This window comes from Hyla sarda, chromosome 2, assembly GCF_029499605.1.
Source record: "Hyla sarda isolate aHylSar1 chromosome 2, aHylSar1.hap1, whole genome shotgun sequence".
Classification (NCBI taxonomy): Eukaryota; Metazoa; Chordata; class Amphibia; order Anura; family Hylidae; genus Hyla; species Hyla sarda.
In genome coordinates, this window is record NC_079190.1 from 241,553,402 (window position 1) to 241,578,255 (window position 24,854).

The 24,854-nt window shown below is 42.3% G+C and overlaps 1 protein-coding gene across 3 annotated transcripts in view; it reads right to left on the bottom strand.

The window, feature by feature from the left end:
* The window catches only part of MMP28 (matrix metallopeptidase 28), a 74,487-nt gene that overhangs the window by 26,079 nt on the left and 23,554 nt on the right, over positions 1–24,854 (bottom strand). For all 3 annotated transcript variants that reach the window (XM_056556744.1, XM_056556745.1, XM_056556746.1), the window contains exons 2-3: positions 22,916–22,989; positions 16,937–17,103 (exon numbers count right to left, since the gene is read on the bottom strand). In XM_056556744.1, coding sequence (XP_056412719.1) covers positions 16,937–17,103; positions 22,916–22,989 — 241 coding nt within the window. The remainder of the gene's footprint in view (positions 1–16,936; positions 17,104–22,915; positions 22,990–24,854) is intronic.

Genomic DNA, 24,854 nt, shown 5'->3' on the forward strand with positions numbered 1-24,854 from the left:
TCCTGTACTATACTCCAGAGCTGCACTCACTATTCTGCTGGTGAGGTCACTATGTACATACATTACATTACTTATCCTGTACTGATCCTGAGTTATATCCTGTATTATACTCCAGAGCTGTACTCACTATTCTGCTGGTGAGGTCACTGTGTACATACATTTCATTACTGATCCTGTACTGATCCCGAGTGTGTGTGGGATGGAGGTGGGGGTGGGGGACTGGGGGGCCCAAAAAAAATTGCTTGCCCAGGGTCCAATCAAAATTAAAGATGGCCCTGTGTGTGCCACTGGCGCTGCACTGCGCTGCCGCTCGTGGGCCCCTTACCGAGAATTGTGTGCCGCTTCGCTGCTGCTCGGTTGCAAAAACAAATGTAAGAATTACCTACAGATGCTCTTCATAAATCCATAGAAAATTCCTATGGCAGTACATATCAGTATGGGCGGAGTAATTTGTGATGGGTGGGGTATATTGGCGTGGGCGTTGCATACCTTGTGGAGGAGGAGCTTAGGGGCCTCCTCAAAAAATCTCGCGGCTATGCTCCTCTACTCCTCCTCCCTGGATAGTACATGCACAGCTAAACAGGGAGGAGGAGACCCCGGAGCTGCCTGCCGTGCTATTGGCAGATCATCTATGCGCGCTCCCGACAGGAGCGCTGCATAGACGATGTGAGGGCGGAAGCAAGCGCCCAGCAAGGCATCAGTGATGTCGCGCCTGCTGGGAAGCGCTGCTTCCTGCCCTGCTTTATAGAGCAGATTTAGAAGCACTAAATCTGCTCTATTAAAGCGATTTCAAATATGTTTGAAGCCAGGTAGGGGGTTAGGGCTAGATAGGGACATTTTAGATTATATAGTACTTGTTGGGAGCTACCCTTTAATTTTAAGTCCCTCTCACTTTTATACTCACACTCACTTGTATACAGACACACAATGACTAGCTCAGACAATCACTTAGTGCACTTTCTTTTATAGTTACCAGACACCACCTCTCTCTTCCCCTGCCTGGAAGTGAATGCAAAGGATAGCTGGCTGCAAACAGCTGCAATTTATCAGCTGCTAATTAATTAACTACTCCACCCACTCTCCACCTGTATTCCTCCCAGACAGAGAAGGAGAAAAAAATACAGAAATGCACTCAATGCTCACAATACTTCTTACAGTATTCCCTTAATTTTTAAGTCCCTCTTACACTTACCCTCACTTGTATACTTCCCACTCTTGTATACACAATCACTAGCTCAGACAATCGCTTAGTATGCTTTCTTTTATAGTTACCAGACACCACCTTTCTCTTCCACTGCCTGGAATGTCTTACATAGTAGCCATCCCAACCCCTGATGGTCTATAACTTTGTCTTTGTACTTGTAACTATGTAAATGACCTCCAATGTAATTCCCATACTCCTGTATTAAAAGCACATTATTTTAGCAATACTCATTCTGATGTAAAGGGACTGCAACTATAGTGCTATGTTAGGTTTTTATAGTTAAGCCCTCAAGCAGTCAGGTGTTAGTTTTGCAATATGATTCATGTCTGGTCACAGCAACTGAAGTTCTAGGTTAAACTGCTGACAAGTGTTTAGCCATGAAGTATGACATGTTTTGACATGAGCTTCAGCAATAATGTCATTCCTACAATTCAGAAAGCAAAGCACACCCCGGCTGCTACAGCTACTTTATTACCTTTTTAGTGTATATACTGTAAAGAATACATGATACAAGATAAATAGTGATACATATGAGTTTTTTCAAACAAATGAGATTGAAAAACATGAACACGAAAAATGCACGTACGAAAAACAAACAGAATCAAATTTTCCTTTGTGCACATGTCTAATGGCTGCAGGCTCTCCAACTCGAAGACAGTCTCCTAAAAAAGTTGGTAAAATGCTTGAGAATGAGGAAATAGTAAGCTGTGAGTGGAATGTTATTCCCTGTAATTTTAATGTTGTTTTCGTTGTCTTTTGTTGTTGTATGTGTTGTTTCATAGGATGTGAAGGAGTGTTACTTGTGCTCAGGTATGGGGTAAATGATACATGTACTCTGGGGCTAGGTGAAAGTACATGCTTTTTGTTTGTGCTTTATTGACTTTCTGGGTAAAAACTGTGGAAAAGGATGGAGTGGTAAAAAAAAAAGAGGGAAAGGTAACTGGAGGCTGGTGTGGGTCTGGAAAGTGCCCAGGTAACCATAAGGACGGAAGATAAATGCATCCAGAGATTAGCTTACTGGTCAGCCATGGCTCTTCCCCTCTAGGGCAAACATCGTAGAGTATGGTAATGCTAGGGCTTTGGTATAGGTGGTTTCTAGACGCCACGCCTTTAGAATTGAGGATCGGTTTTAGATGAATTTGAAAAAAAAAAAAAAAAATGGTAAGTACGATGTGAGTTATTTAGTTTGTCTTGGGTGGGGTTGAAGCAACATTAGAATATAGGCGAAGGTGGATTATGGATTAGTTTGTTCTCTGAGTGATATGTGATCAGAGTTAATGCAGAGCTTCAGCGTGATAGTGACTGTATTGGGATATAGTTCTAATTCTTTAATTCATTGGGTGGTACATTACAGTTGATTTGAAATCAGATTAATTTCATTAAAAAAAAAACCTAAAAATCAAAAAAGACCAAACTATTGTTTATTGTTGCCTAAAACTAATTGAAATCATCATCCAATATTTCTATTAAATGAAATTTGTAACATTGAAAATCGTGTTTTGAGTCAATTAATCAGTGTCACATGACTGTAATGTCACATGCGGCTTAAGTGAGACATTTTCGGCAAATGTCTATCTCAATATTATATGCCCCAGAGTTCTCATAATTCATCTCAAGTCATTGTTCATTGTCTTGTCCTACTATTCTGATACAGACATCAAAAATGACATCATGAATTAAATGACATCATGTTTGACTGGTGAGGTCAGACAACTGAGATACTTCTTGAACACCTCAGAATGAATAGGAGACGGAGGACAGTGTGTTTTGCATGTGCAAGCATATTTTAATGGGTCATGTGCAAAAAGGTCATTTTTGTTTTGCAGATTTTTTTACGGTGTGTTTGTGAACATGGCCCAAGATTCTCAAATAGTAGATCAAAATACAAATGGTGGATGTGCGGCCATGTTTCTCTATTTTTGTGATACATTTGTAGTCTCACCTCTTTCATAGTCAGCACTACACTCCACCCATTCGGCCCAGGCGTTTTTAATTAGCAGGAGACTGCATATGGGATTCCTGATAGCATTCTCCCAGCTCTCTGGCAGGGAGTACATGGTAGGTGTTTACATGTGTATGGTGATCTGTGGCGGCCATTGTTTCTGTGATGCTTTGTCTGTGGGGTGGTGTGGCCCGGAGCCTGGGGCTTGGTCGGGCAGCAGTGGGGCTGCCTGGCCACTGGGTCATTCCCCCTGTGGGCTTGGTGTTTCGGAGGCAGTGGTCACCGCCTGGCGCTATGCCAATGTTGGATTAGGGACCCACTCTAATTAGGTGGCCTTGACGTGGCGAGTGGGCTTTTACTTTTTGATCAAAAAGTATGATAACAACCTGTTAGTTTTTGATATTATGCTGAGAAGCAAGTAGATCAATATACAAATGGTGGATGTGCGGCTGTGTTTCTGTTTCTCTATTTTTGGTTCATATTTTGTTTTACTTTTGTTTTACAAGCCATAAACAGATCAAATAAACAATGTTAACCATAATACGATCATTTTTGTACGGTGCATAAACATGACCTTAAACGGGAAATATTACACCACAAAACAAATTACTAAAAAATAAAAAGCTATTTAGGGAGACAATATAACTGACAAATGTTGCCCAAAGCCGCACATTCTGATTGGGTTGACTGACCATTAAATGTGTAAGGAGGTGATGCTGCAAAGCTGAGTGAGTATATGTGTCAGCCGACAGTTGTATTGTCACCTTTAGTCTTTGTCATGTATGAGGTATTACTGATGAGTAATTTGTAATGTAAGCGTCCATATCTATCATGTCAGACGAGGAATCAGACTGTCTCAAGGTTCCATTGAGTCACCGAAACAACTCACTGCCAGGTGAGATATCCTTTTCAAAATAAACCTGTTTCAATAGACTCTTAGGGGGAGATTTATCAAAACCTGTCCAGAGGAAATGTTGCTGAGTCGCCCATAGCAACCAATCAGATCACTTCTTTCATTTTTGAAAAGGCCTCTTAAAAATGAAAGAAGCAATCTGATTGGTTGCTATGGGCAACTCAGCAACTTTTCCTCTAGCCAGGTTTTGATAAATCTCCCCTTTAATGATTTAGAGAACAGGGCTGGTTTGTGAGCGTGCTAATGGACAATAGTTCCTCAGGTAATGTGTTTATCACCATTTATCTCTAAGGCTTATTACTGACTTCTTCCAGCACCTTTTCAGTAGCAGCCATTGTTTAATCCCTCCTGTAGCTATTTTTTTTATCAATCTTTTTGATGTTGTACTTACAGCTTTAGATAGGCTTTGTGATATGTAAAAAGCAACACCATCCTAAGTATACCAATAAATGATGTTACCTAAGGGAATTTGTCATCACCTTTAACCCCCACCCTAAACTTCTGACAATACTAGATAGCTGGCATGGAGAACAGTTTAATCGCACTTATGTTAATGATCAGTACCTGAGAAGATGTTTTCTCGCATATCATGATGCCAAATGTCCCCATCTCTGTCCAGCCTGCTGCTCTACCTGAGATTGCACCTCATCCCAATAAAGTCAGCAGGATAAGTTGCAATATAAGAGGCCCCTATTGTGGATTGATGGGTGTTAAGAAAGTTGGACGTCCACCAATCAGATCTTAATGGCCATCCTGAGAATTGGCCATCAATGAAAAAGAAGTTATAGAAGTTATATTCACAGCTTAATCTTAGGGATAGGGAAAACCCTTAAGGCAGAGTTCAGACTGAGAAATATCTTCTTTTGTTTAGAAATCAAGTGTGGAAATTTTGATGCAGCAGAATCCCATTGTTGTCAATGGGATTCTGCTGCACAGTGCACACATCAGAATTTCAGCAGCGGAGCTTCCACTGCAGAAATTCTGCTGCTGAAAGAATGATCTTGCTCAGTCTTTCAGCGGAATTGGTTTGAATACATAATACATCATTTCTGTGAGGTCCTGTCACCCACTGATTCGGTTGGCGGCAGCTGCCCTTGGAATCTCTGGCCCAGAATTCTTCCGTCCAAAGATTCTTCCATATGAACCCTGCCTTAATCTCAGCCATAGGATAAAATGAAAGAATCATCACTTGGCTAAACCACAAGCCCCTTAAGAATAGATGCTAGAACTAGAAAGCCCTACATGTAGAGACTTAGTTATTAATAGACAACCAGTTATTGGTAGACTTCTTACTGATGTGCCTAATAAAAAGAGAAGTAATTGTGGTAGAGGGTGTGATGAGGGCAGATGGGATTGTCCTAGGGGCCGATGGCATTAACCCCTTGTGTTCGTGACGCCAGGGCGTGGTTTATCCTCAATACCACCCAAAGGTATACTGCTGGATCCTGGGCTAGGCACGGGGGCAATAATGACTATGATGCCAAGTTACGGAACAACGGCAGCTTTACTGAGTTAGACAGGTGGAATAACCTATACAGCTTAGCCTGGCCCACGGAGGTGACCAGTGACTTCAGAGACCTTAGGGCTTGCTGGCACTTGCAGTGGACTGGGACAATTTTGATGCAGGCCATGCTGACTGAAGACAGGTTGACTTTGACTGACTTGACTGAGACTGACTATACCCCGTTTGTTCCTTACCAGGCTCTGACTGGGACCTGGGGGTTGTGGACTTGTAGACTTGTGGCTACGTGGTTGACATGAAGCCTCCTCTGGACTCCAGACACACTCTTAGGACTTGACTGCACTGAATCTCAGCAAAGACTTAACTGGAAATCAAGAGAGCGAGCTAGCTCCTCCCAGGGCTTATATGGGGAGACTAGGAGGGGTCCTATAGGTCACATGGTCACTGATGCCTCACGGGATACTATCACATGACACTGGTTAATCACATGTCAACGGTTCTTAAAGACATAACACTTTTATATACAATACACAGCATAAAGATAACTATACAAGGGGGACAGGTGCAGGGGGCCCAGGGGACACTGCAGGGAGGCTGCCTGACAGGGCAGCTAAGGTACAGGGGTACAACTCCTGAACCGGGCCATCACATAATAGTGTCAGGAGCAGAAAAAAAAAATGAAGAAACTAGACAGGTGAAGTTAATCCTTGAGCAACATAAGCGAGGCATATGATGTGTACTGTAAAGTATCATACTGTATGCATAAGTCTGTGTCACAGTCAGGGACATTTTTGTGTCAAGGAACAATAGAAAGGGCAGTTCTGGATATTTCCCTAGGTTGAATAGACAGTGCGTGCAATGACTACATACACTATCATTAGTCCACATTAGTCACTAAAACCCCTCTGATCCTTTTCAGGCTGTAGATAAAATTCCCAGCATTTTTGAGCATTTCCATAAGCCCCAGGGTGTGGTTTCTTCAGTTCAGGTTGAGACAAAAGGCTGTATGATGAAAGCAGGTAGTTTAAAGGTGACGCGGAACAGTCAGCTGATCTATAAACCTCAAATACCTTAACCTGTTTTAACACATATATGTAACTGTTCAGCGTTTGTTCATGTACATATCTGAATACTTTGTCTGCTGTATCAGAGGCATATACTGTTGTCAGAGGTGCATCGTTACGTTGGGCAACTTACCTGACAGCCCTGCTATGGCATTATGTGCCAGATGTGACGTTCTCATCATGTAAGTAACATATAAGGCTATGGCCATAAGGCAATTCTGCACAAATTCTGTTCAGCAAAGCTTGCTGAACGGAATTGCGGAATTCCGCCTGAATTGTTCTCAGAACACAGAATTCTGCCGAAATTCAAGCCCTATTGACTTCAATGGGATTCTGCTGCAAAATTCCACAAAATATAAGACTTATATTTTTATGGAATGGGAAAAGCAGAATTTCCACAACGGAAAGCAGAACTTCCATGGAGGAATTCCTGCCATGGAAATATCGCTGTGTGAGTGGGACTGTGGAATCCCATTAAAATAAGCGTACAGTAAATTTCGGCTGAATATCCGGCAGAATTCTACTGCAGAATTCCACACCGGAATTCTACTGTCTGAGCATACCCCAAATGTGACCTTATATATAGTGAGAACATTAAGGCTTGTTTTAGAGTATTATGTGTTTAAACAAGCTAATGCTAAATAATAATAACAATAATAATAACAACAACCATGGAAATGATTATGTAGTAAACACTGAAAACAATATAATAAAAGGTATGTTATCACATTAATGCCTCTTTGCACCAAGCTCTTTATCCCATATCAACATATCTTACACATAGCTCACAAAATATATACACAACATATCTCACTGTGTTCCATTGTGCTTCTCATAGTGATATTCTTCGATAAAGTAATTCCATATGAAGTTGAATTGAGGCACAATAGAATAGAAACCTATGGGTGTCCTATAACTGCTCTGCATATAAGCCTAATACTACTATAATTTCTACATTTTAATAGCATGGCTGAACATGCGTCCAGAAACACTTAAGGTGGATTTGTAATGTGGAGACAGAATGTTGTACAGGGTGGGCCATTTATATGGATACACCTTAATAAAATGGGAATGGTTGGTGATATTAACTTCCTGTTTGTGGCACATTAGTATATGTGAGGGGGGAAACTTTTCAAGATGGGTGGTGACCATGGTGGCCATTTTGAAGTCGGCCATTTTGGTCAGATCGGGAGACCCTGGGGGCCATTCAACTGGCCCACGACGACCAATCCACTTTCCAGGAAACTGTTCATCTAGGAATGCTCGGACCTGACACCCATAATGTGGTGGTGTACCATCTTGCTGGAAAAACTCAGGGAATGTGCCAGCTTCAGTGCATAAAGAGGGAAACACATCATCATGTAGGCCACTGGATATGCGAAATTGCTACATGATGATGTGTTTCCCTCTTTATGCACTGAAGCTGGCACGTTCCCTGAGTTTTTCCAGCAAGATGGTGCACCACCACATTATGGGTCAGGTCCGAGCATTCCTAGATGAACAGTTTCCTGGAAAGTGGATTGGTTGTCGTGGGCAGTTGAATGGCCCCCAAGGTCTCCCGATCTGACCCCCTTAGACTTTTATCTTTGGGGTCATCTGAAGGCAATTGTCTATGCTGTGAAGATACGAGATGTGCAGCACCCGAAACTACGGATACTGGAAGCCTGTGCTAACATTTCTCCTGCGGTGTTGCTATCAGTGTGTGAAGAGTGGGAGAAGAGGGTTGCATTGACAATCCAACACAATGGGCAGCACATTGAACACATTTTATAAGTGGTCAGAAACTTGTAAATAACTCATGAAAGAATAAAGTTACGTTAAAACCAAGCACATCATAGTTTTTCTTGTGAAATTCCCAGTAAGTTTGATGTGTCACATGACCCTCTTCCTATTGAAAAAACAAAAGTTAGATTCAAAATGTCCGACTTCAAAATGGCCGCCATGGTCACCACCCATCTTGACAAGTTTCCCCCCTCACATATACTAATGTGCCACAAACAGGAAGTTAATATCACCAACCATTCCCATTTTATTAAGGTGTATCCATAGAAATGGCCCACCCTGTAGAATGGAAAAATCTAAGCAGATTGATTTATGGGGGGGGTAGAGGTGGGGACAACCCTTTTATGTCTGACAGGTCACATTCTCATATCATACTTATTGAAATGAAACGGCTGCAATAACCAAATGTAAAAACTTGGTGAATATTTAATTCTATGTTAAGCAACATTATAAATCTCCTAATTCCAATAATACACAGCCTAAAATGTCAGCTATTTTGTCATTTGTAGCATAACATCTGGTTGACAGATGAAATAACAAGTAACAACTAAGGCACTAAAGAAGCCTTTGGAGAGAAGGGGTAGGAGGTCACTTACTGCAATAACAGGCTTTCTATACAGCAATGTATTTTATGTTGTTTGTCAACCTAAAGTATTACTTTAACGTCTTCGAGACCATGAAATTCTAGACAGTGTTGTCTTCCTTTTTTATGGGGAATAAATGTTTGCAATATTGGTTGAAAATTTTTGTTCCACAAAAGTTTCAATATCGGACTATTGACCTGTTCTTGATCTCATCATTGGATCATGGCACAAAATGATTTTAGGAATGGCCAAAATAACTCTTACGTATAATGATTTCAGGTACTCTGGGATAAAAATTTACCCTGTTTATAATTAACACTAGAAAGTACGACATTTTTGGTTTTTAGTATCTTGCAATATCCAATATTCGGCCTTTAGAGTTCATTTAACCCCTTAAGGACTCAGGGTTTTTCCGTTTTTGCACTTTCGTTTTTTCCTCCTTACCTTTTAAAAATCATAACCCTTTCAATTTTCCACCTTAAAATCCATATTATGGCTTATTTTTTGCGTCGCCAATTCTACTTTGCAGTGACATTAGTAATTTTACCCAAAAATGCACGGCGAAATGGAAAAAAAATCATTGTGCGACAAAATCGAAAAAAAAACGCCATTTTGTAACTTTTGGGGGCTTCCGTTTCTACGCAGTGCATATTTCCGTAAAAATTACACCTTAACATTATTCTGTAGGTCCATACAGTTAAAATGATCCCCTACTTATATAGGTTTGATTTTGTCGCACTTCTGGAAAAAAATCATTACTACATGCAGGAAAATTTATACGTTTAAAAATGTCATCTTCTGACCCCTATAACTTTTTTATTTTTCCACGTACAGGGCGGTATGAGGACTCATTTTTTGCGCCGTGATCTGAAGTTTTTATCGGTATGATTTTTGTTTTGATCGGACTTTTTGATCATTTTTATTCATTTTTTTAATGGTATAAAAAGTGACGAAAATACGCTTTTTTGGACTTTGGAATTTTTTTGCACGTACGCCATTGACCGTGCGGTATAATTAATGATATATTTTTATAGTTCGGACATTTACGCACGCGGCGATACCACATATGTTTATTTATTTATTTTTTTACACTGTTTTATTTTTTTTATGGGAAAAGGGGGGTGATTCAAACTTTTATTAGGGAAGGGGTTAAATGACCTTTATTAACACTTTTTTTTTACATTTTTTTTTTGCAGTGTTATAGGTCCCATAAGGACCTATACAACTGCACACACTGATCTCCTATGCTGATCACTGGCGTGTATTAACATTATCATTAGCATTAGCATTATCGGCGCTTGACTGCTCCTGCCTGGATCTCAGGCACGGAGCAGTCATTCGTCGATCGGACACCGAGGAGGCAGGTAAGGGCCCTCCCGGTGTCCGATCAGCTGTTCGGGATGCCGCGATTTCACCGCGGCGGTCCCGAACAGCCCGACTGAGCAGCCGGGTCACTTTCAGTTTCACTTTAGAAGCAGCGGTCAGCTTTGACCACCGCTTCTAAAGGGTTAATACCACACATCGCCGCGATCGGCGATGTGTGGTATTAGCCGCGGGTCCCGGCCGTTGATGAGCGCCGGGACCGACGTGATATGATGCAGGATCGCGGCGCGATCCCGCTTCATATCGCGGGAGCCGGCGCAGGACGTAAATATACGTCCTACGTCGTTAAGGGGTTAAAGGGGTACTCCAGCACTTAACACTTATTCACTATCCCCAGGATTGCAGATAAGTGTTTGATAGTGGATGTGTCCGGTGCTTACATAGGAAATGCATGAAGAGGCATGTTGACCCCCTTCCATGTACAGTGAACCCCCGGACTTACCGTGGCCCCGACATACAATCATTTCTACATATGATGGCCTCTCAGAGGCCATTGCATGTTGAAGGCAGCATCAACATACAGTGCTTTTGTATGTTGGGCCATCGCATAAGCGGCTATCCGGCAGTGCAGACTGCTTCAGCTGCTGCCAGATAGACGTTTAATGTGCCCCGTGGGCCCCTGTGAGTGTCACTCAGTTGTCCCCGCCGCTCCGAACCATCCTCTTCATGCTCCACTGCATGGCCGTTGCTCTCCTTCATCGTCATCATGTTGCTGCGCACGCCGTCCCATCATCCAATAGGGGTGGCGTGCGGCAACATGATGATGGCGATGGAGAGCGAAGATCCAGGGCAGCGGTGGCGGTCCGGAGCAGTGGGGGCACGTGAGTATAACTGTCTATTATTATTGCACGGATCCTTCAACATACGATGGATTCAAGTAACGATGGTTTATTTGGAACGAATTACCATCGTATGTTGAGGGATCACTGTACAAGAAGAGCCAGGATGCTGTTTAGGAGTCGGCCCCTCTGCAATCAGACACCTATGTCCTATCCTGTGGATAGGGGATAAGTGCTAAAAAACTGGAGTACCTCTTTAAGGTTCTTCTACTATCTCTGGTATTTTAGGTGCACATGTATGGGAATGATGGACAAAAATGCACAACTAAACTAAAATTAAAATAAATTTTACCCTGTGTAAACATAGCCTTAGACCTTAAATCAAACAACCATTTTAACCTGCGTGCTGCTGTGGTTAAAATGCATTATACAAGTTTGCAGCAGCCCTCTTGGTCAAAAAATGTGAGGCTCTTAGTGCTCTTCTTGATCAAAACATGTCCCCCATCCACCACACAGAGGTGGCCACACTCAGATACGACCCTAACACGCTCAATATACCCACCTCTGCGGGGCATACAGTATAGCCTCTGCCTGAATACAATATCTACTATCAGTTCAATATCCTGCTGTGGAAAGTAAGGGGTGCCTGGCCATAGAGGGTTTCCACTCCTCCTTACTTGCATTGCAAGAAACAAACAGGAAAAAAAGCAGGCACAACAACCAACACGTTTTGATCAACTGCTGCAACCTACTATTTGTATATTGTGTATTAGCCGCAGCAGCGTGTGCCCGTGTATTTGGTTGTTGTGCTGGCTTTTTTTCTGTTTGTTTCTAGCAATGCAAGGGGGAGTGGCAACTCTTCTAAGCCATGCACCCCTTCCTTTCCACAGGATTTTAAACTGATATTGGATCCTGCATTCACCCAGTCAGAGGCTATATGCTCAGAAAAATGAGTGTGTCAGGGTCCCATTGGAAGCAAGGCCACCTCCACGAGGGGAATAGGGGACATGTTTTGATCAAAAAGTGCGCTAAGAGACTTACATTTTTGACCAAGAGTGCTCCTGCAACCTTCTTTTTGTATATTAATAATTTAGAACGTGTCCAACTTGTGAAATAAGATATAGACCTTGATGTCTATAAAGCAAAGTGAAAAGCAATGAGTATATACGTACATAGTAAACAAAGTGCATGGTAAGAAAATATCCTGAAAACTCACATTTATGACAAATATATCTGCAGTGAAAGACTAACAGAAAAATGAAATGTGTGAAAGGTTTACAAAGTATCTAAAGAAACTTCATGCAGATCCTATGTGCTAGGGGAGCCCCATTAATCGTCCTGTGTTGTGCAAGCACACTGGAATGTGATGTAAACTTCTCCGAGGAGGTCAGGATGTCATCATGTCTAAGACTGAGATTTTCTGCTTCTCATTTTACATGGGCACAGAAGGCAAATGGGAGAAAGAAAGGAATTGTTGAAACTGGCAGAAGGTCACCAGAGATGGAAATCCAGGGTTTGTCATCTGGTCCATGGAGGCCATTTAAAGAGAATTTCCTTCAATTCTAACAACTATGGAGAAATCTGATCTCACTAAACTTACTTCTTAGTTCACAGTTTTTCGGACAGGTGCTAAAGCTTTGTTTTTAATGTGTCTTAAAAAAATATAGTAACAAATTACAATGCAATTATTTCTATTTTATTCTGCTAAAGAAAGAAGTTTGAGGATACAAAAAAACAAAAATCAGTTTAGCTTACAATGTTAAATTATTTCGATATGTTGCCATAAAATTGCAACATTTTCTAAATAAAATGTGACACGTTGAACAAGTCACACACAGCATGGTATCAGCCACAGCATGAAAACCACCTGCCTAAAATTGTGTAGTTCCCGCTGGTGCCACAATAACACCTCTGACTGTGGACCCCACAAGACCTCTGAAGGTGTCCTGTGCTATCTGTCCCCAAACAGCGTCAGATCCCTTAAGTGCTGTAAGTTGGGAAGTCGATCAGACTCCAAGGATTTGATTTATGTATCTAGCACACCAAGATACTCGATTGCAATGAATTCTCAGAAATTTGGGGACACAACTTTTTAGAATAAGGAAAGTTTGACAAACATTCAATAATGTGTCAATAGTGACAACAATATATAACACAAGGCAGTGGACAGGAGTCAGCATGAGTACTTTGACTGGTGTGGACCTAGCAACCCACACCCAACATCTTATCTGTATATACTACTATACCCAGGGCCGGCTCTGCCTATAGGCAAAATAGGCAGCCGCCTAGAGTGCCCTCTTGATGAGGTGCCGCTCTGCGCGCCACAAGAAAGACAGCTGGCATCCGAACCACTCGCTCAGCCAGCAGCACCACCATAACCCCCCTCTGATGTGTGTCACCCCTGTAAGATAATTTCATAAGAAGGGGGGTTTGTTACAGTGTGTCATCCCAGTAGAAAGGAGATTACATGAGGAGGAGGTTTGTTACAGTGTCACACCAGTAGTAAGGAGATTACATGAGGAGGAGGTTTGTTACAGTGTCACCCGAGTAGTAAGGAGATTACATAAAGAGGAGGTTTGTTACAGTGTGTCACCCCAGTAGTAAGGAGGTTGCATGAGTAGGGGTCTGTTACATTGTTCCACCCCAGTAGTAAGATGATTACATGAGCAAAAGGTTTGTTACAGTGTGTCACACCAGTAGTTAGCTAATTACAAGAGTAGGGGGCTTGTTACAGTGTATCACCCTAGTAGTAAGGAGGTTACATGGGGAGGAGGTTTGTTACAAAGTGTCTTCACAGTAGTAAGGTGGGGCATGTCAAAGGGGGGGGCATTGGGCGGAATCAAGGGGCTGGCAAAATTATCTTTTGCCTAGGGTGGCAAAAATCCTTGCACCGGCCTTGACTATATCAGTCGTGATCAATTTAACCAAACATACCGGAAACACCCCACATAACCAGCTGTGTTTTAGGTTGTTTGACCATTTAGTCATTCAGCTCCTCATGCTTGCCCATATTGTAATGCTTCCAGTATATAGGCCCAGATTTATCAAAGTTTATAGAGTTTATTTTCCCGTATATTTGGCGCAACTTTGGCACAACTCCGCTTATTTGTGAATAATTTTTTTTTGTTTACATCCCACCGCTCATCTTGACATCTTGCTCACGTAGATGTTTTTTTCACTTTTCACTTTCCAGTACACCCTGATTTATCAACTGCGACTGTTGTAGATCTAGGCACATCTGATTAAAAAGCTCCAGGAATCTACACCAGCTTGAACCTTCCTTATGTTTCTGCTTTTCTGACTACCTGATCACGGATCACACTGATTTACATCCCCAACTTGTCTCCCACCCACCCGCGCCGCACTTCTCCTATCTGTCTGCTACCTGTTGCAAGACTACAACTCCCAGCATGCCCTTACAGTGAGCTGTAGTCTTGTAGCAGGTAGCGGGCGAAGATGTGTGGCACGGGCGGGTAGGAGACAAGGGGGGGATGTAAATCAGTGCCCCCGTCATTAAGTGAGGGTAGCGGGGATAGAATCAGATGGAGCCCGGGTGGCTGCAGAGTTATGCCAGCCCAGGCTTCTTTAACAAACCTCGGCGCCGTGGAGTTTGTAGAGTCCATAATGTAATTTCACATTTCCCGCTGAGTCCCGTGATTGGCCGGGACCGAGCAGCCAATCATGGGACCCGGTGGGAAATTTGATCTTACAGTAGGGACTAAAACTACGCGGCTCCGTTATATGTTTAAAGGAGCCCGGGCTGGCATCACTCTGCAGCCGCCCGGGATTCCTGCAGACTGGCAGGGAGATGTGCAGGAGCCGTCCCTGCCATCTCTCAGCTCTGCGGTACACACTGAGGGATGGCAGGGAGGGCTCCTGCACATCTCCTGTCCCGGCTGCAGGAGTCCCGGCGGCTGCAGTGTTATGTCAGCCCGGGCTCCCTTTGCTACGGCTTACTTAGAGTTTACTGTCATTTCAAATACTGTCAAGGGAAATATGAAATTACAGTGATTTTCTGATCACCGCCGGCCAGGGATCAGAGCGCATTTCTGCCCACTTCCCTGGCTTGCATAACTACAACTCCCAGAGTGTCCTTACTGTAAGGGCATGCTGGAAGTTGTAGTCATGCAGGGGGGGGGGGGTAGGTGAAAAGCTTGTCACTCGCCCGCCCACATGACTACAACTCCCAGCATGTCCTTACTGTAAGGGCATGCTGGGAGTTGTAGTCGTGTGCCACAGGAGATGCGCGGGCGGGTGACAATAGACAATAAATGTATTAACCTATTTTTCTTGTTTTTTTTTCTCATTTCAGATCCGTGTATCCTGTGGACTACTTCGGATTTGGTGGACTACATCGATGATCATCGTATTTTTTTTCTTTCTGTTTAATGTTAATAAAATGGTTAACGAGGGCTTGTGGGGGACTGTTATTTTGGAATAAAAAATTATCAAACGTGTTGTGTTTTTTATTTATTTACTTGACAGGCTTAGTAGTGGAAACTGTCTTATAGACGGAGTCCATTACTAAGCCAGGGCTTAGTGTTAGCCACAAAAACAGCTAGCGCTAACCCCCAATTATTACCCCGGCACCCACCACCACAGGGGGTGCTGGGAAGAGCTGGTACCAACAGGCCCAGAGCATCAAAAATGGCGCTCCTGGGCCTTGGCGGTAACAGGCTGGTGTTATTTAGGCTAGGGAGGGCAAGTAACAATGGTCCTCGCCCACCCTGGTAACGTCAGGCTGTTGCTGCTTGGTTGGCATTTGGCTGAAAATAAAAATAGGGGGAACCTCATGCTTTTTTTTTTATATTTAATTATTAATGCAAAAAAAAAAAGCATAAGGTTCCCCCTATTTTTATTTTCAGCCAAATACCAACCAAGCAGCAACAGCCTGACATTACCAGGGTGGGTGAGGACCATTGTTACTGGCCCTCCAAAGCCTAAATAACACCAGCCTGTTACCGCCTAGGCCCAGGAGCGCCATTTTTGACGCACTGGGCCTGTTGGTACCAGCTCTTCCCGGCACACCTGTGGCGGTGGGTACCAGGGTAATAATCTGGTTTATTGATAAATAGTGTACCTAACACACTGCACATGTACAATGCAGATAAATACAAAAACAAAACACAGCATGCACAATACAAAATACATACATTTTTACTATGAGCACTGCAAAGCATTGTCAAGTGAACCGTCAGTTCTTAAAGATTATGGGAGATTTATCATCGTTGCTTTGGTAAGCAAGTTCTGTAGGCATTTTTTTTTTTGCTTTTAGTTTTGCTTATGTAAGACATATGTATCATACTATCACAGGGGGTTGATAAATTTGGCTTACAAAAACCAATAAATCCCTTTTGAATACCATTTTTTTTTAGCACACATAAGCAAAAACCAATAAATGACTTCAGAACATCAATTTGCAGCTTTGAAAAAAATGTGTGATATATATGTATTTATACATTTTTTTTTTACCACTTTTTTCCCTTAGATGTACTAACTCTCCTGTGGATTACTGGTACTTTAGATTTGGAGGACAACGGTGACCAGTGTTTTTTTTTTTTTTTGTTTAATGTTAATAAAATGGTTAACAAGGGCTTTTGGGGGAGTGTTTTTTTTTAAATAAAATGTTTTTTTAAACGTGTTGTGTTGTTTTTTTATTTTTATTTACTTGACAAGCTTAGTAGTGGAAGCTGTCTTATAGAGGGAGTCCATTACTACGCCGGGCTTAGTGTTAGCCACAAAAACAGCTAGCGCTAACCCCAATTTAAAATGTTATGTTCAACCTTATTTATAAAAGGAACCTGTGGTTCAGGTCCAACTTACTTTTAACGGTATAGCGTTTTCTGCGGTGATTTGTGTGAAAAGGTCTATGGTGAAGCCATTTTGCTTGACTAACATCCTTCATACCACATCTTGGTACATGCATCTGGTGCACCGTTGCATCATCCATGTCTCCACTGACTGGAAGATGTACAGTCCACTGGAAATCTCTGAAAAATAATTTAAAGGTAAATCAGGCAAAAATTCATTATCGTCTTCAATGGCTAATATCTGTTATTTGTTAAAGTTTGTTTACTGTAAAGCAGGAAGTTCAATACTTCAGATGGAGGCTGCGTACTGGTTATTTCCCACCCCCATATACTGACTCAGTGGTCTATTAAAAACCACAGTATCACAGTAAATATAAAGGTCAATCGAAAGGAAAGATATGAGCTCATGTACAGTGGACATGGGTTCAGAGCCCAGCTCTCCCAAACAAAATAGGAAGGAAGTAATCAGGGCCGGCCTTAGGGGTGTGCGAGCTGTGCGGCCGCTCCCTCCATTCCCACTACCCTCCCTCAACTGTATCCCTATGCGGAGGGTCACATTCCGCTTCAGGGCACAGTTTTCTTCATTACACAGGGAGGTTTCACTTACCTGCCCTCCTCCGCGTCTCTGATTGGCTGGCCGGCCCGAGTCTGAAGAGGGACGTCCGTCCGCAGACCCGCACAGGAGGACGTCAGTGACGTCACTCGTCAGGCCGCCGTCGGAGAGAAGCGCAGCCCCGTTAAGTGTGTCTATGTGTGTGTGTGCATGTGTGGGTGTCTGTCTGTCTGTGTGTGTGTTGGTGTCTGTCTGTGTGTGTGTGTGTGCATGTGTGGGTGGGTGTCTGTCTGTGTGTCTGTGTGTGTGTGTGTGTGTGTGTGTGTGTGTGTCCGGGGGGGGTGGGGGTGTCGGGGAATGAGAACCTGCTTCTACCTAATGTGGGGAACCTGCTTCTACCTAATGTGGGGAACCTGCTTCTACCTAACGTGGGGAACCTGTTACTACCTAATGTGGTGGGGAACCTGCTTCTACCTAATGTGGGGAACCTGCTTCTACCTAATGTGGGGAACCTGCTACTACCTAATGTGGAGAACTATACTGCACCTAATGTGGGGGAACTATACTGCCAACCTAATGTGGGGGAACTATACTGCACCTAATGTGGGGGAACTATACTGCCAACCTAATGTGGGGAACTACACTGCACCTAATGTGGGGAACTATACGGCACCTAATGTGGGGGGAGCTATACTGCACCTAATGTGGAGAGCTATACTGCACCTAATGTGGAGAGCTATACTGCACCTAATGTGGGGAACTATACTGCACCTAATGTGGGGGAACTATGCTGCCAACCTAATGTGGGGAACTATACTGCACCTAATGTGGGGAACTATACTGCACCTAATGTGGGGAACTATACGGCACCTAATTTGGGGAACTATACTGCACCTAATGTGGGGGAACTATACTTCACCTTATGTGGAGAGCTATACTGCACCTAATGTGGGGAACTATACTGCACCTAATGTGGGGGAACTATACTGCACCTAATGTGGGGGAACTATACTGCATCTTATAAAGGGGGGCAGGGGGCTGGTGAAGGGGTACATGGGACTGATTAAGGGGGCAGGGGACTGATTACATATGAAAAAAATATTTGTCACAAAGATTTTTTTCCTCTTTGTGTACGTTTATGGGGGGGGGGGGGGGGGGAGGGCGCCACAAGGTTAGCTCGCACAGGGTGCCTGAACACCTAAGGCCAGCCCTGGAAGTAATTGTGATAAACCTGTGCATTATGTATTAAATTTGACACACACACAAAAAAAGTTATATCTTAGCTTTCAGAAGGGTATGAGATATAAGTATGTATATGTGGCTGTTTTATGGGACTAAGCTAGACTTATTTTCAATATATTATACATCTGTAAGGTGCATCTTTTTACACATATTCCATTGTTTCATGTACATTTGCATACTTCAGAACGTAGCTGTCCTTTGCAAAAATGTTTTCTATTATGTAGATAATACCATTATATGTATATTTGTAATATACTTTGGTTAAATAATGTGGATATTTCTGGGTGAGAAAATGTTGTCTTGTCCCTGTAGCTATTGCCTGTGTGTCTGTGCAGAGGCAAAATAGAGGATGTGTGTATGAAACAAGCAGAGCCCTGCTATTTTTTCTATTTTTTAACCCTTTTTATAGGGAACTACTTTAGAATTTTCCCTCATAACCAAATGTCATTTATATATGTCAAAAAGCTTTTGAAGGTTCTCATTTAATTAACCTCTCTGGCTAAAAGTTAAAAGGTGCCAACAACAGGGTGAACAATTTAAGTTGATAACTATGTTTGCTTTTCCAAAAATTTGGTAAAAGTGGTGACTTGAGCAGACAAAAAGGAATTTTTGGCACACATTTGGCACTTGACATTAAAAATGAAGTGAAATGCCTTTCCCCATACTTTTTTCACCAAAACGCACATAGAACTCCAATAGTACATGAGAGTCCATGAATTGAAGTCTCCTACTTTTGACTACAGCACCCACCTACTATTTGTGCCCTGCTTTTAAATAGACTGTCATGGAGCGGAGTGTTAGTGTAGCATGTGGTATAGTGTATAGCTTAGGAAACCTGTGCTGTATATTGTACTGTCAGGCTTTGTGTGATTGTAATTTATTGTATGACTTGTAATGATGACTGAATGATCAATAAAGCTCTTTCAGTACCTTTTAAATAGAACAAAATTTGCATAGAACAATAGAACAAGCAAATATAAAAAAATGTGTAATATATCTTATTAGACAAGACAAGCAACACAAGTCTAAATGTATTATCTGATCATATGTAAACATTTATTCTCTCTGTATATCATAAAGTTTGATTGAGTATAAGGACATTTAGAAATATATATGTTTTGTTTTTGTTTTTTTCAAGATCTACCTACAGCCTTGCCCCCTGGCATGCCCACAGCTGCTCAATGAATGCTGGTTATTGTGCCGGATTCAAGGCAGCTGTTCTCTCTAGACAAATCAAAGTATTCTGCTCATAAAATGCACAGAATACTAAACAGGCTTATTGTTGCTGCAGGAAGTCACTAGTAAAAAAAAATGTAAGTGTCCATAACTTTTCCTTTTTTATAAAGAACTATTAATTTGTCATGTATGAAGAATGTGGTTTATTTCTAAATAGATGGCTACATGTAATGGCTTTGTGGCTTAGTCAAGGATTAGAAATCCTCTGGACGTTACATTCAAAATTTTAATATCATATAGGAGCACTTTGGGTAATCCATGATGTAAGAGAAACAAAAAGAGTTTGTAGAATGATGGCAGAAATAATGATAGGAAGTATTAGAACAATGTAGAAAAGAGAGCATGCAAAATTAAAAGAGAATTTAGCCCAACATTGGTAGAAATAGTGAAAGCGCAATTGTCACTCTTTTCTTACCCCCAGACTACCAAGATGAGTTTACTGTTGAGAACACATGTAATGCAGCCATACATACATAGGCTGTGCTACTGCTTGCTTTATCAGGTCGAAAATGATCTTTGTATGCCAGTCAGCAACAGTTGGATAGGCATGGCTGGGCCTCGCAATGGCTCCCCGACGCCACGCTTATCTTCCCTACGTCACCGATTGGACCGCTGTGCCAGAGGTCCTCAGCGCATGCGCCCCTGACCTCCTGGATGTGCACGCGACACGGCACTAGCTCCCTCTACTGGCCTCCACCGGCTGAAACCTCTGTGCGCCTGTGCTGTCCTAGAGGCAGGGAATGAGTGAGCTCTCTGCCTCCAGTGACAGCTCAGGTGCTCTAAGGTTTCAGACACAGGAGCAAGCGTTCGCAGAGGGAGCGAGTGCTGTCTCTGTGAAGTCACGCCGGGCCACACACATCCAGGACATCAGAGGTGCATGCTCTGAGCACCTCTGTCTCTCTGGCACAGCAGTCCAAGCAGTGACGTAGGGAGGATAGGCGTGCCAGTGGGGGGCCATTTTGAAGCCCAACTATCCGACTGTTGCTGACTGGCATACAAAGATCATTTTAGGCCTGATTAAGCAAGCAAAAGCACAGCCAAAAGGTATGGCTGCATTACATGTGTGCTCAACAGTAAACTCATGTTGGTAGTATGGAAGGTAAGAAACTGGTGACATTTGCACTTAAAACATAGCTTAAGCAGATCATCACTGCCCCATTAGATCATTACACAGTTCATCCTAGCAGTGCTGAACATGCTGAAGTAGTGTAATGAATACCGCATGTCTGGTTAAACAACATGTAAATAGACATGCTATTTGTTGTAATTCTACTGCAATTACTGTCAAAATCAGAATCTCTGTAAATCCACTACAAAATAGCACATGTAGTTTGCCATAGTGCTAAGGCAACACAGTGACTTTGGTTGCATGACAACCACATCCACTTACATTAGCATAGGTACAATCCGATCTTTGATCATGTGTCATGTCTAAAGTCTCTAAAGTAGGCCTAGCCTAAAGGACACTTAACCTTTTTCATCCTTAAATGGGTATCCAGAATGTATATATATCTGGAGTTGGGGCTAAAACAGAAAATAAAACTATACTTACCTACCTTATCACAATGTCACAAAGACATGTAAAAAATTTTAATCATGACCTTCCCCAGTCACTGATTGGCTGAGCGGGCAGGTCCTTTCTTAATAGGACAGAGTAGAAACCGGCAGAAGAGAGAACATCATGGGGATTGGACAGAAAGCCAAATGGGAGCTGCATGGGACTGGGGCTAGGTAAGTATGATTTTTTGTTCTATTTTAACCTGGTCGTAGCAACATATACATTTTTTAAAATCTCCGGAATACCCCTTTAGCACTCGGTGTGATTGCACTGAATCTGGAATAATTGTGGCCTTTTGCTTTTGGGCAATAACAACACCTTTGTTAGAAAATGTGCTATATCGTTATTCTTCGTGATAAGTTAAAGGCTCATGCAATTACTAGGGCAAGTTTTCCATGATAAAGCTGGAATGTGAGAAAACAGTAGGGGAGCTTGCCAGAAAATCATATGTGCATTGCACGTGATAAATAATATATAACCTTAAGTGAAATACAGATAGGAAAGGAATGAGAAAACTAAAAAATAGATACAAGCTCGGGCCAGAAACTGTGTGGGAGTATTTTAGATTTCTTTACAGGCTTCCTGAGAATAACATTCAGGGCGTAATGTGCAGCAAACGGAACCAAAGGCCTAATGCAGAATGGTGCGGAGCTGATTCCAAATAGCATTTAATTGCCATTATCTGCATTATGCCAGTCTGTACAGAATTGTGGTGCAGGCCAATCTGTTGGGCTAGATATCTGTTGTCAGAAGACCTGCACACTTCCACCTTCTGACAGATTTACTCCAGATTTATCTCTCTGTCTGCTTTGTCCACAACAAACACTCACAGCTCCGCTTCCATTTTACCACAGCAATATAAAAATTAAAGATGAGCTGTGATTGATTGTTTTTGACAAAGCAGACACATCTTTGTATCAGATTGATTAATGTGGGGTAAATGTACTAGGCAGGAAATGAACCCTTTATTTACAATTATGGGCCAACTAATGGCCTGAGTTAAACCAAGAAAGAGCCCAGGTCACAGAGACATTTCCAAAGTTTTGATCGGTCATGGTCTGCGTGTTCAATCCACCACCAATCATTAGAACAATTGGGGAGATGCATGCAGCTGTTTGCTTCACTCCCTGGCTCACTGCGATCTCCTTTCACTTTCAGTAGAGGGCCTCCATTTTAAGTGTATAAAGCCTGTCTAGTGCAACTGGTGGTGGTGGTGGTGGCGGTGGTGGCGGTGGTGGCGGTGGTGGCGGTGGTGGTGGCGGTGGTGGCGGCGGTGGTGGCGGTGGTGGGGGCGTTAACTTTATTCACATTCTAATACATACGAACCAATATGTGGTTGATGTGAAATTTATCACTGATTATTTTAAATGCCCACCCCATGCAGACAGCACGTTTCAAGTTACCTCACAGCTGCAGCGAAATGTTCCTTGCTATGGTGTTTTTCTTCTTCAAGGTAACCATATTTCACAAGAAACTCCTATACAAAATAAAGGAAACTGTGTTATGAACTACAATATATAAGCAGATCTGTATTGTAAAAATCTAAAGGTTTTTATAAATTATTTGTTGAGCAGTGTCGGATCGGGGTACCATCATTACAGCAATGGTGTGAGGGAAGGTAATAGTGTCATCTCTTTTTCTTTAAAGTGTAACTACAATGTTGTTGCTGCGGCAGGACACACTTAAACTTCTGGGAACCCCGCGGCACACTGCTAAAGCAAATGGTCTACAGTATTGCAGACAGTCCAATAGACTCGCATGGGACTTCTGGCAATTCCATAGATGGCTTGCTTTAGCAGTGGTCTACGAAATTGCTGTGAGTTTTAAAAGTGTGTCCTATCAACCCGACAGCATAATGTAGAAACACTTTAACACTAACCTCCCTGCCTGGAAAACCCATTTAAAAGGTTCCAAGGATAATAAAAATATGAAACTGGTGGTTAAGAGAAATTTAACAGGTCACAGAACTTTTAGCTGCTGCAGAAACTCTTTTTGACAATTGTCTTACTACCATCTATAGATTAAAGGAGCAGTTTTTGTAAATTAAAGTGCTATTCCAGGATTTTTTTTTCTTCAGCTTTTGAGCCCATGATGCCAAGTTATAATACTGTGTAATTTGCTTCTATTACCCTCCTTGCACCATGTTGTCGCATTTTCATGCACAGGACCCACACCCAGAAGTGCTGTAATGCAAGTCTTTTTATTTTACTGTTGTCTCTGACCTTTTCCAGCATTCTATGTTGCCAGAGACAACAGCATAGCCACGCCCCCCTAAAGACTATTATGGACATTTATCAGCGGGTTTAGTCAGGTTTTCTTTACTATAATTGTCGCAAAATTGTCGCAACTGCGACTACGCGATTTTTCGTGCGACATTTTGACTGGAAAGCGAGAAAAGCAAGTTTTCCAAAGATTAACTACGTAGTAATAATTTTAAAATGGACTACGGGTAGTCAGGTATTTATTAACTGCGACAGTCGCAACTGCGCAAAAAAAAGTCGCAACAGGGTTAAAAATTGACTAAATTTACTCCAGCTCAAACATGGAGCAGAAAAAGCTACTACCAAAGTAAAAAAGGAAAAATTGCTTACGTGAAAGAAAATTATCAACAGGCTGAAACCAGTTGATAAATACGTCACACATAAGCAAAAAAAAAGTAAGGAAAAAATTACTTCAAAAAAGACTACATAAGCAAACATTGATAAATGTCCCTCTATGTGATTTATGACATACTAGCTGAGTACCTGGCGTTGCCTGGTTTTTCCTTCCTAATTCTTGTTGGGGAGGAAAATCAGCTTTTGACTTCATATCCCATCTTCATATATTGTTGTCATATCCCAACCCCATATCCCGTCCTCATATCCAGTCCTCAAATCCCATCCTCATATCTTGACCTCCTGTCCTGACCTCCTATCCCGTCCCCATATTCCAACCTTATGTCTCATCCTTATGTCCCATCCTCATCTCCCGACCTCATATCTCATCCTCATATCCTGTCCTCAGGTGGGACTGATTTGTAATGAAGATATTGTAAGCTGAAAATACACGGGGAGGTCAGGAATGGACAGGTAAGGAGTGCACACTATTCTCACCCACTCCCCCTGTCCCTGCCTACTTGCGTACCTGTCCTAAATAACACGACCACAACCACGGAGACAGTCCCTACCTAAATAGGTGAGGGACAGTAAAAAAAAGTCAAAACAATAAACTACAATAAGGCTAAGTTTCCACTTGGTTTTTTTCTGGCAGTTTTTGGAGATTTGCCACTGCAGTTTTTTAGCCAAAACCAGAAGTGTATTCAAAAGGAATAGGACATATAAAGGAAGGACTTATACTTCTCCT